Consider the following 13,677-nt stretch of genomic DNA (forward strand, 5'->3'; position numbering starts at 1 on the left):
ACCTCGTGATCCGCCCATCTCGGCCTCCCAAAGTGCTGGGATTACAGGCTTGAGCCACCACGCCCGGCCTCTTTTTTTCTTTTTTCTTTTGAGTCTCTCTGTGTCGCCTAGGCTGGAGAGCAGTGGCTCAATGTTTGCTCACTGCAACCTCCACCTCCGGGTTCAAGTGATTCTCCTGCCGCAGCCTCCCAAGTAGCTGGGATTACAGGTGCCTGCCGCCATGCCTGGCTAATATTTTTGTATTTTTAGTAGAGACAGGGTTTTACTGTTTTGGCCAGGCTGGTTTCGAACTCCTGACCTCAAGTGATCCACCAGCCTCGACCTCCCAAAGTGCTAGAATTACAGATGTGAGCCACTGCAACTGACCATAGTTTACAATTATAAGCAATTTTATGAGTTTAATTCTACAGACATTTGCTGAACTATTTCTCTATGCTTTCATCTTTACAGCAATTCATAGTCTAATGAGGAAGTCATTGCTATTCTGATTCAAAGCAAAATAGAGTCATAATACTTAATATTTTGCTTAAAACCACTACATATATTTGAATTAACTACACCCTTTAAAATTTTAGTTAACTGTTGACCAATTCTGAAAGAATAATGTTGAGATAAGAGGAAAAACTAAATCCAGAGTTAAGAAATATAGTGTATAGAATATTGTAGCAGAGATAATTTTGCTAGGATTAGTATCATTGGTTATATTTACTTTCCATTTAGTTAACTCCATCTTACTGTCTTTATGTTTAGCAGCAGTGTCTTACTAATAAAATTAGAGTAACCACTGATATCACTGGGGGACACTTAATGGATCTATCTTGCATCTTTGAGGATATGTTGAATTATTAGAATTTATAATTTAAAACTTTTTATATAAACTTGAAAGAAAATACTGGCTTTAAAATATCACTGTGCTCCATATGTAAGAATTTTTTCTGACATTCCTTCATAAATATAATGGAAGCATTATTTTTTAAAATGAAATACACTTTTGAAAGATTTATTTTATGTTTTTTAGTATAACAAAAATTTAAATCAATCTAATTGCAAAGCAACTTTTGCTTTTCAGTTTTCATATATGACTTTTTGTTGTAACACTTGTGATGTATTTTCAGCCTTTAAGTCTGAACATGTTTTGATTTTAAACATGTATGGACTTGTTAACACTCAAAAAATTGAATAACAAAGTTGCTAATATTTGCTTCCTCATAAGAGTAACCTGCTTTATGAAATTAAAGGGAAATTTTCAGCTAACATAAAATCACTTAAACCTGAATGAATATTAGATCAGTTCATAAAAATGAATTCCCCAGGTTGTGTTGAAAAAAAATTTCCTTCAGGTCTTCGCTGTGATGATTCAGTGGTTTTATGCTCACCTCTACCATAGGAGGCCAGGGATGGAATCTTATTCGCTGCTGCCTCCTTTTGGAGAAATTAGTTCTTACAGAAAGAATGCTAGGGGCTGAGAGTCATGGCTCACGCCGGTAATCCCAACACTTTGGGAGGCCAACGCGGGCAGATGATCTGAAGTCAGGAGTTCAAGACCAGCCTGGCCAACAGGGTGAAACCCCCATCTCTGCTTAAAATATGGAAATTAGCCAGGTGTGGCGGCACACACCTGTAATCCCAACTACTCGTGAGGCTGAAGCAGGAGAATGCTTGAACCCAGGGGGTGGAGGTTGCAGTGAGCCGAGATCACACCACTGCACTAATCAGAAAGCCTTGTTTCTTTTCTAGCCCACTGTGATACTGGGCAAACCTGTTAAGTCTCCCAGGGCTTCAGTACAGTTTTCTCAACTGTCAGATACCAGGGTCAGACTAAAGCCTAGTGGTTTCCATTGGAGCCATAGAAGAGAGCCTTTGGGGCAGAGAAGGCTTTATTAAATTGCCTATCCTGCTTTAACCTAAGGAGTTTATTGTTATCTGTCAGGGAATGAATATGATATAATTCATAAAGTTAATAACTAAAGGACTTTAATAACCATCATTTACTATGTTTAAGACATAAATCCAAGAGGTTCACCACTTTGAAATGATTCTGTTTACCAAAGTGGACGTTCTAAGATTGTTATTGGCATCTTGTGACATTCCCCTGCTAATCTATATTATCCTCTGAATTTTTCCCTCCAAGACTAGTTGTTAAAGTCTTTCTGTTTTTTCTATTTTATAGGATTTTTTTAAATTCACTTTTTTCTTGGAACATATTCAGATTATTTCAGATGGTTTATACCTTCAAAATGTTATTAAGAAAATACCTTAAGCTAGTTGACATCTTCACCTTTTCTAGGTACTTTAATGTCTATTTTTAAAAATTAGCCATTTCAAGAAACTAACATTCAGAGACCTTTTATAAGTTGCTCTCATGCACCCTCTGTATTTTGTGGTTGAGATTTGCTCCCATCTAATACACAATACCTTCAGTCTTTTCCTCATGTTGATTCCTTCTCTATAGCCCAAAACATTAGACTATCTTCATACTGCCTTAAAACTGTAAGAAGTGTTGGATTTTTCTCACCTTTTTTCCCTGCTCAAGGTAAATTTCAGCAAACTTTTCTTTTTCTTTTTTTTTTTTTTGAGACGGAAATTTGCTCTGTTGCCCAGGTGGGAATGCAGTGGTGCAATCTTGGCTTACTGCAACCTCCACCTCACGTGCCACCATGCACAGCTAATTTTTGTATTTTTTAGTAGAGATGGAGTTTGGTCATATTGGTCAGGCTGGTGTTGAACTCCTGACCTCGTTATTCGCCTGCTTCGGCCTCCCAAAGTGCTGGGATTATAGGCATGAGCCACCGCGCCCAGATGATATGACAACTGGGAGGTCAGTGTTGTCCTTTGAGAGAGCAGCTTTGGTACTGCAGGAATAGAAATCAAGGCTGGTGAACACAGGAGTCTCCATAGCATTTTCTAAGTCCTTGTCCTGTTTGTCTTTTTAGATAAATAATGTTACTAAAGTGTCTTGAAGCTGTCCCTTTTTGTCTGCTGGAACATCTTTCTCCTGCCTCTCTCTGATATTTTTTAACACAGGTTCTTTTGTTGGATTATGATATACAGAGGCTTCAACTTTGCCTTCCTTCTCTCACTAAATATTACTCCTAAGACAGTTGTATCTACTTCCAAGGTTTCAACTCTCACCTTTCTACAAATAACTCCTAAGTCATTGCAGACCCAAAATTCTAACAGTTGACTCATCTCCACAAATCCCATTAACACTTCAGACTAATCATTTTTCATCCCTACTCTGTATACTCTCTCCTGATTTCTTAGTATTTTTCTTAATGATTTCTCTGTCACCTAAGAATCATCTAAGCTGGAAGCCCAGAGTCATCTTATACATAATCTTCTTTCCTTGTCTTCTTCTACATTGTCTTCTCCAACCTGTGCTCTTTCTCAACACCACCCCCCGCCACCCATCATCTTAGTTCATGTCTTTATCCCTTCTCATCTGGACAATTGAAATAGCCTGTAACCAATTTTTTCTCCTTCTTTAACTTACCTCTGCATTGCTGCAGTTTGCTTCCTGATTCACATATTTGATATTATCTTCTTGTTCAAAATATGATTTACTCTTTCCATTTGTTTATAGCAAAACCCCTAAGGTTCCTATAAAATTTAAGACCATTTACAACTTGAATCCAGCTTACTTTCCAGCTACCTTCTTTTAGGTCTCTCACCTACCTCACCACCACTTCACCATGTCCCTTTGCCCTAAAAAGCCTAGAGTTCCCATCATATCACACTGTTCCCTTTGCCTCACATTTCTGTACCCATGAGAAAGAAAATGTTACTAGAATGCATTTAATTTTTCACATAAAGATGCTATAAATTCCAAAATTATCTTGCACTTCTAAATATTTTCAAGGCATTCAATTTTGAGCACATGGAGTACTATAACTAAGTAACAGTATAGCTGATGTGTTTTTTACTTTGGGGAATAAAAACACAAAGTGAAAGCTGTATTTACTCTTACCTTGAGAATTAGATAAACCTATATATAATGGCAAACATTTAAAATCATGCCCTAAAATGCAACTTTGGGCTCTACAGCCAGTGACTTATAAAGAGGACATGCTTAGTGAATATTGAATCGTGCTGAATTCAGATCTGGCGTCTGAAGCTGTATCTGATGTCATTACTACATAGATTAAGAAAACTCAGTATGGCACTAGCTACTTTAGCAAGACAAGTTCTAATAAGTAGAACAGGTCAAAAGTACTTAATAGTGGTTAAGAAACAAAAATATTAACAGTTGTTTTCATATATGAAAGTACAAATAAATACTAATATACCTGAAATAAGCAAAAAACAAAACAAAACAAAAGCAGGATCATGTAGGAATTCAGCATAGAATCATTTCTACTATACAACTTTCATACAACCAAAGGGATAATTAAGATGCACATGCATTCAAGCTTTGAAAATGCCAAACAGCAACCCATGAAAATATCGAAATTAGCTCAGTCGAGAGAGTGGGATAGCACATTGTACTTCAAACTCAGTACATATTAGCAATATAAGGAGGTTGCCTGACTGCTACTTTCACTTACGGCTTCTAGGAGTTTTTCAACTGCTGCTTGTTGTTGAGAGCTAATGTGTCAAACTGAATGCTTATTCCAAGCACTTGGTACCTGAAGATTTCCTCTGCTTTAATTTGTTAACTTTGTACACTTACTGATAACAAATATGTACTACATGTAATAAAAGAATAGGTAATGCCTCTTCAGGAAACTTCACTGTTGGGTTGTAACATGTGCCACAAGTGAGTATTTAATGTCAGTGGTGAATAGCCTGTGCTTTTATTATAGCTTAGAGAAAACACTTGGAAAGCTTATCTTCTACCTATGCGAACTCATTTTTTTTTTTTACATAAGAAATAAGAATAGTGTGGGTAACGTAGATAACAATGTCCATAATTAAATTAGAACTGCTTGTCAGCCTAATCTTATCCCAGTATTCCTCTTTAAAAAGTAGCAAGCAACAAAATGATCTTAGTTCCTTTTACTGTGTAGCTAAAGCAGATTATATTGCCCAGTGTCGGCTCAAAAGTTAGTCATCACCAAATTCAAGCACTTATTTCTATCCTGTAATCCCAATGTAGGCTCAAAAGTCAGTCTGCTTCCGACAAATTCAAGCACTTATTTCTATCCCTCTGTACACTTGGAACGGCCTACTGCACAATGCTTCTCTTTTCTTGTGATAGTTTATGTGTTTCCTCATTACATTGTAAAGTCGTCAAGGGTTGGAGCCAGATCTTGTCCACCTATATGTCCCTATTACTTAGCAAACTCTGCACGGTGGGCATGTAGTGAATTTCTGTTGAAAGGTATCTCAGAAGTTTTTATCAAAGAAAAAAATACTGAATTACCCAAATAATCAATTTCTGCAAATTCCTGTTAGCATAACATTTCTCATTCTTTTGCTTGGTTATTGAATAATATTATATCCTATATTTGCATATTTTATTTGTTTGGTTGCAATGCTGTTTTAAAAGACCTTACAGTTTCCATGATTTCCAGTGTTACTTTGATTTTGTTTTATAACTTTAAAAAAGTATGATTATTATAATTAATTTATGCCTTTAAAATACTGTTATTCTAGTTACAGATGAATCCATTCCCTCTTATTCTGGAAGTGATATGCCAAGAAATGACATTAACATGTGGTCAAAAGTGACTGAGGAAGGAACAGAGCTGTCACAACGACTCGTGAGAAGTGGTTTTGCTGGAACTGAAATAGACCCTGAAAATGAAGAACTTGTGCTGAACATTAGTTCTCGACTACAAGCAGCAGTTGAAAAACTCCTAGAAGCCATAAGTGAAACTAGCAGTCAGGTAACCTCCTTATATTGCTAGTATGTACTGAGTTTGAAGTACAGTGTGGTATCCCACTCTCTCGACTGAGCTAATTTCGTATTTTCATGGATTTCTGTTCGGCATTTTCAAAGCTTGAATGCATATGCATCCTAATTATCTCTTTGGTTGTACGAAAGTTGTATAGTAGAAATGATTCTACACTGAATTCCTACATGGTCCTGCTTTTGTTTTGTTTTGGTTTTTGCTTATTTCAGGTATATTAGTATTTAATTTTTGTGATTTGTACTTTCATATATGAAAACAACTGTTAATACTTTTTGTTTCTTAACCACTATTAAGTACTTTTGACCTGGATCTTGGCCAGTATTAATGCTGTTGCTACTACTTGATACCATTGTAAATTATGAGCAATTTAGTTAATGCAACATAGTATTTGTCTTTTGAGGAGCAACGTGAAAAATGTTAAATAAATCAAAAATGGTCAGTGGTTCCAATAGGCTACTTGTTTTTAACAGGCTATTAGAGAGAAACTTCTCCAAAATTTGTTAATGCTGCCAGTAGTCAAGCGTGTGGGCTCCGCCTGAAACATTCACTTCCCCAGGCCAAGACCACAGCTCATAGCAGCTGTCTGCTTATGTGACCAGGTAGTGAAGTACAGTAGGAGTCTGACCATGGCATTTTCCAGATTTTTCCCAATTTGTTAAATACTAAATCCACACTGTGTTATTTAGCTTCTACTGTATTGTTGTACTTTAAATATCACTGAATGGATCACAAAAGCTTTGTGTAGAGCAGTAACCCTACGGCAGAGACTTTTCAAAGTGCAGCCCTTAACCAGCAATATCAACATCACCTGGTGATATGTTCAATATATAAATTCTTAGGCCCCACCCCAGACCTACTGAAATTGGGGGCCCAGCAACCTGTGTTTTTAATAAGTCCTTTATATGATTCTGATTCATACTAAAGTTTGAGAACCACTAATCTGTGGATTATTAGTATAATGTTCACATTGTTCTCTGGCTTAATTTTGAAGTACTCTGCTAACATCTTTTATATAAAATGTTAAGCTAATTGTTGACATTAGGTATAATAAGTTATAAAGGTTTTTTTTATAAGTTATAAAGGTTTTTTTAATAAAGTTTAAGGTATTTCTTAATTGAATAATGTTTTTCAGCTTTTCGAATAGGAGTTTTTAAAAACTTTCTTTTGAACTAATTTCAGTTCAGTTTTTAATCTTCCATGGATAGATGCTTAAAGCCATTGATTTCTTCAGAATAGTCTCATTAATTAATAACTAAAATTATCTTGAACCTGACGAATATTTTTAACAGATTGACACAGAATAATGTGTCATATCTTTGTGAAATAACTTATATTCCACTTTCCTTTTCAACATGTCATTATTTGGTTCTACTTTATAATAGTATACTTCCCTTTAACTTTTCTTTTTTTTTTTTTTCACTTATTATAACAAAATGTAAAACAGCTGGGAGGCATGCTGTGATATCTTTGTGTTTTCAGTGAAAGAGAAATTCAGGAAAATAGCTTTGTACAGGATACTCTGATACCAGAGAAGAGTGCAGCGTCTGACATATTAGAGTATACTGGGGACCAAGTAAAGTTTACTATGGGACTTGATGCTTAAGATGAGTCATTCAATGGCAAAATTTTTGAATATCAGGGCACTGGACAAGAATCTGCCTTATAGGCTGATTGGGTGATTTCATAACGTGTATTATAGGAGTTATTTACTTTAGATATTTTATGTGACGGATAACTTGCCCAGTGGTATGTCCAAGTCCATATTATAATACATTTATTGCAATAGTTTTACCTCTGTTTTGCTTGGACAGGCTACCATACAATCAGGCTTATGTTTACTTTATTGTTAGGTTCCTACTGGTTGGGATAGCTTTCATGATAGTATTAAAAAGAATGCTTAAGAGACTGCCGTAAGGCCCTTAGAGAGATAATCTCTTTAACACAATCCTTATTCAGTAGTCTCTTTGTGGTTCTGCGGAAATGTTATCTTTGAGAGTATAGTTTCACAGATTCTAGACTCCTGGATCAGATAGAAATCAAAACCATATCAAAGAAAAAAATACTGAATTACCCAAATAATCAATTTCTGCAAATTCCTGTTAGCATAACATTTCTCATTCTTTTGCTTGGTTATTGAATAATATTATATCCTATATTTGCATATTTTATTTGTTTGGTTGCAATGCTGTTTTAAAAGACCTTACAATTTCCATGATTTCCAGTGTTCTCTTCTTTGGGAATAGTTTTTCAGCAATTAAAGTTTTCCAGAATCCAGAAGTATTATTTAGAGCCATAGGAGGTTATTTACCAAGAGATTTCCCTAGGCCTTGGAAGAAATTAATGGATATGTAATTTATTCCCATGGTATGATTTTCACTATAAGAAATTTTCATGGGCTTCCTAATACTTGTTTTTAAGAATTACAACATCAAAGCTACATGCTTCTATATTTTCTCAAGAAAAAGAATCTGAGGATGAAACAGTAGTATAACTTAAGATTTTGTTTTGTCATTGTTGTGTTTGAGACATAACTGTAATCAAAATACTGAAACACATTTTGCCTTCAAGTATTATCCCTAGTATGCTCAGCATTGGTCCAGGCTCCGTCAGGGTAATGTTTACAGGTTATAGGCCCTCTGTGAAATAACTTAGAGAAATAGGTGAACAAATCAAAGTCCAAAAGAGAGCAACAAAAGTGTTTTACAGTTTGAAGAAAATAATTTATGAAGAAAGGTGGTTAAATGGTTTGACATTATTTGATTTAAGTAAAGCTATTTTGTTTAGGAAACAACTCTATGCTGCAAATTAATAGCCTTCAAATATACATTAAAATCTTGATTATCTGAAACCCGGGGATAATAAGCTAGTCTGGATAATTAAAAGTGTGTTCTTCTAAGTCATATTATAACTATTTTTGATTGCAAGAAGTTTTTTATATGCTTTCTAAGACAGAGGGGAAGCAAGATAGAATATAATTTGAATTATTCTAATTCAGTCACCTTTCTGAACATCAATTAATGTATCATCAGTTAATATTACTGTTGTTACAAGGGCTGTATGCCACTATCCTGAATCATCTCTATTTAATACGGCTTTTTTGAGTCTTTTTTGCCCTAATTTTACTCTATTTTCTTTGTGTAAGCTTCTTACCTTGACCTGTGTTCCTAATATAACTACTGACTTACAGGTTTTTGTTTTACATGGATGGAAGCAAGTTTTACATGCTTCCAAAAATGGGTGAAACAATAGACTATAATTTCAATTATTTTAATTCCAGGCCATCTTTATGAACATGAATTAATATAATATTCCATCAGTTAATATACTGTTACGACGACTGTTTGCCCTATACTGTAATCATCTTAATCTGTTACTTTTTTTAGTCCATTTTTCTCAGTAATTTCTGTCTCATATCTTTGTAGTTAGTTCTTATCCTGACCTAAATGTTACTGTTTATGAAGGGCTGTTTCTTACTTACAGATTTTGTTTTTGCTTCAAATAAGAGAAATTGGATATCAGATTATCAAAACAAACTGTAGTTTGCAGAGGGAGCAGGGAAAGAGTATTTTAAGAGGTATTTGATAGGCTAAGCATGGGTCCCCACAATTCATAAAGCTGAGCAGCTGGGATATTGACAACTTCTACCTGCCAAAGTCCCACTAAAGTCACATTTAACTGCAGCAGTGATAAGATTAGTCCTCTATCTTGTATAGGTATTTATTAGGGTTTCTTATGCAACCCTCCAGTTAGCCTGTGAACGTGCTTTGTTAAGACACCTTCACAGACTAACTGAAGGGTCGGGTAAGAAAGCCTAATAAAAAATTTTTATTGCCTAGTCCAGACTTGTAAGAGGCAACTGCCCCTCCACAGGAAATACAATCCATTTCCCTGTAAATTCCGGCTTTCTGTAGAAAATGTAATTTTCTCTGCCCTGATTATTAGCCTACCTACCGTGAAATAGTTTGAGTACTGGCTTACACAACTTTATAGTGTGAGTCACAGTAGAATGGATTTGTGTTGGTATTACCTGCCTTCTTTAGCATGCGTTTTTCCATTTAAATAAAGGCTTTGTGGATTTAGGATATTTAGTTACTGGATAGAAAAACACCAAAATGAGGGCTTTTTCCTTTCTTTACAACAACTTTCATCATTGAAAATCTTTTAATATTAAAAAGCAAGTTGTTGATCTAAAATTCTGAGTGGCTTACTTATTCACCATTGCCCAGGTTTCTGGAGCTACCCAGAGGCTATTATATATAACTTGGGCTTTTAAAGTTTAGTCAGGGTTCATAGGACACCTTAAGTGGTATAGTTTTCAACTATTTTATACAGTGTAGCTTTAAAAAGATTTTTTTCCTTAACATGTACTCCATAAACAATATGAAAATAGGTTATAACTGAAATGTCTATATTTAGTTTTAGTGACTGCTTGAAAGATGAGTAATATTTCTAAGGAAATAGCGAAAGTAAGTTTTTAATTTTCCAGAAATAATTATGATTATTTTATATACTTGAATAACTTATTACTACTAATGTGGACTCCAACATAATTAATTTCACATTTTTAAATTAAAGCAATTTTTTAATGGAACGGAAAAACACCAACTTATCTTACAGACATTATAAACTTGTCTAAATGCCCTTTCAAAGCCGTGACGTGGAACTTGGATCCTGTCTGGCAGGCTTTTTTGTGGGCGTATTAATTCACATTCCACCTGTCAGTGTACCTATAGGTAAAGACATTAAACCACACCCTCTGTTCTGACCTTTTCCTCAGGGGACACTGACTAGAATCCTTTGGCTCAGCATGAGAGGCTACTTGAATAGCTCAGTTCAAAAGAGCTTTTCCTTTTGAATAGAGTGAAGCAGCAAGAGCAAGGGAAATAATGTTGCAACTGGATTTCTCAAGACTGCTACTATGGAGATTTCAAACTTGAACTTCCCTGCCAGGTTCTACTTTGAAGGCTTACCTACAGACATCGTTGATACTAAAAGCAGTTTTATTGCTCATCTAATTAGATGTTTATATTTTTATTCTTCTCTTCAAGGACTTAATTATGCTAGTTTAAAAGGTGCTTTTGTTTGCGTGCTTTTTGTTTTTTGGTTTTTGTTTTAGTTTGGGTTTTTTTGAGTGGGGGGATGAAGATTGATAAGAGACCTAAGTTTTTTTAGATTTTTAGTTTTTTTTCCTGGACTTTCCCTTCCTTTTATTGTGCAGTTGTATGAATTAATTTTATAATGTTTATTTGGTAGTGCTAAAAAAGGAAATTTTTATACTGCTATGACAGATCTTGATAAACTAAAAAGAACTTTTTAATGTACTAGAAAACTGAGAAAGCAAATTAGGAAGCTTGGCAGCTGTATCTTCTGAGATGGATTCTTACAGCACCTATTTGGCAACTGTCAAACTCAGTGGTTCATGGTTAGAAGAGCAAGATGAAGACATTTATGAGGTTGAGTCTCGCGTGCCTTTACCACATCCTTTTCCTCTATGTGAACATTTGGATGAAAATAACTCAGTAATTGTTAATACTTCTATTTTCCATTTTATTCATAAAAGAAACGGGCATATATTAAAGCTTATTTCTAAAATTTCACTGCCTACCCCTCCTTATTCAGTAAGTATAAAAAATATTCATTTAAACACTATAGTGAGAAATTAAATTTTCAGTGTCTATAATATTAATGCTAAATGGGATAGAACCTTGTTTGATGTGTTACTGTTCATTCATCCTAGATGTATTTAAGGGCTAAATTTGGTCTGAGTTCCAACTTGGCTATGTTTTTAATTACAGAAAGCAGAATGAGATAATATTACATTTCTCCAATGCCAGGCAGGTTGTTTAAAAAGATCATTATATTTGAGAGACTGGGTATTGTGATACTTATAAAACAGCTAAGTGAATTGTCATTGAGCAATTAGGAAATATTTACAATCATGATATATTGACTGTTCCAGACAAGGAAAAAAGGAAGCTTGGGTTCTAATTTTAATATTCTTAACAACCTAACGAACTTGCTTTTTGTTTTTAATATGCCTCCTAATCTTGTGGAACAAGACCCCTTTCTGCTTTTTATAGGAAATATATTTTATAAACATTGTTAAGGATAAGTGTTTAGCATAAAGAGGCTTGAATATTTAGTATTTCAGGTTCACTACAAGTTATTCAGTATAACTAAAAGTTATTCAGCACTTTTTATGACTTTTATAGCTTTATCCTGTACTATTTAATATTTAACAAGCCAAATGGTTTTCAGAATAGTTTTGTTACCTCTTTTGCAACTTTTATATTAAAGTGACAGAATATTAACTGATACTTTACATGTACTTTTAATGTAATTATAAGTTTCTTAAATATTTTGGAAATATTGAATATTAAATTTTATATACTTCATATTGTTATAGATATTAGAAATAAACATACTCTTAACTGAATGGAAGAAGATTCTTTAAATATTAAGTATTTGGATGAACATTTGAAGGGTGTCTCTTATCTCCCGACAAAGTATAAATCTTATCTGCTGTAATAAATGAAATTTTTTTGCTAGATTTACTATATTTGATTGTTCCAACTTTTTTGTTTTATTTTATAAAACTGAAGTTTTTCTTGTGGTTTTATGATAAATATTTAAATGGATTATAAGCCTGGTTAAATCTTGTCAAGAAGTAGAACATAGAAGCAAAAACTTATTTAATTTACTTACCTAAAGCAAGCATTTATTTTGTTGTAAATCCTTTGTTGTATCCCTATAGTAAATTTGAAAAAGGAAAAAAAATGCATATCCTTTTTAGTCATGTGTATTTACTAGATAGTCATTATGTAATGAACAGAAAAAAATGACATACGTGTATATAAAAGCAATTGATATGTTTTTAAAATACGGATTGTGACTGTAAATTCAGGAAGTAGTTGTATATAAATTAGTTCATACTTTATTATGTGTCTTTATAATAAAAATTAATGATATTAGTTATCCACGCTTAAAGGGAAAAACTCTTGCCAACTAAAAGTAAAAATATTCCTTTTGAGATAACATATTATGGGTATTTTAGGAAATAATTTATAATTTAGAATGTATGATTAATTTTCTGAGTCTTGTATGTGTATTCATATTAATTTTAAATATGTTGTAAGTGATATTTGAAATATCCTATTAAAACAAGAATAATCACATACTGGATATTTTGGAAATTGATTTAGAGTGGCCACCAAAAGCTATAGTTACTCTAAAATCCATTTGCTATGACAAATGCTGCTCAGATGTGAAAAGCAGAAGTCTTTAACAATAAAGTATTATTTAATATTATCATGATTTTGTAATACATTTTCGATAAGTGTCTATAAATTAGAAACCACTACATTTGATCATATTTTAAGCTTAAAATGTAGTAATATTTTTTTAATGCACAAAGTACTTTATATATAAATTTACAAATTCTTATGACTTTACTGTGAGCCTGTTATTAATATATGTGATGATTTTTTGTTAAAATTTTTGGACTAAATACTAGAAACATTTGAGATCAATTTTTTCCCATGTAATTGTTTCAGTAATAACAGATAAGCAGGTACTGATATTCAAAAGCTCAGAAAACTAAGGCAGAGACAGTACTTTTCTGCAATTTCACACAGCTCATTTACTAGCAGTGATCAAGAGAGCTTTGGCCTTAAGCCTCCTATCATCTTAAAAAATTGTTTAAGAATATAATCAGTATGTGCTATTGGTAGTATTTTAAGGAATCTGTGTTTATGGTTAGTGTCTCTGTATTGTAAGGTTTTGAAAATAAGCTGAATATTCATAGGAGCTTTAGATGTTTCAT

At 33.6% G+C, this 13,677-nt stretch overlaps 1 protein-coding gene across 2 annotated transcripts in view; it reads left to right on the plus strand.

The window, feature by feature from the left end:
- The window catches only part of AKAP9 (A kinase (PRKA) anchor protein 9), a 174,353-nt gene that overhangs the window by 108,474 nt on the left and 52,202 nt on the right, over positions 1–13,677 (plus strand). For both annotated transcript variants that reach the window (XM_011963235.1, XM_011963236.1), the window contains exon 22: positions 5,596–5,828. In XM_011963235.1, coding sequence (XP_011818625.1) covers positions 5,596–5,828 — 233 coding nt within the window. The remainder of the gene's footprint in view (positions 1–5,595; positions 5,829–13,677) is intronic.

The sequence above is a fragment of the Colobus angolensis genome, unplaced genomic scaffold (genome assembly GCF_000951035.1).
Source record: "Colobus angolensis palliatus isolate OR3802 unplaced genomic scaffold, Cang.pa_1.0 Scaffold605, whole genome shotgun sequence".
Taxonomy (NCBI): domain Eukaryota; kingdom Metazoa; phylum Chordata; class Mammalia; order Primates; family Cercopithecidae; genus Colobus; species Colobus angolensis.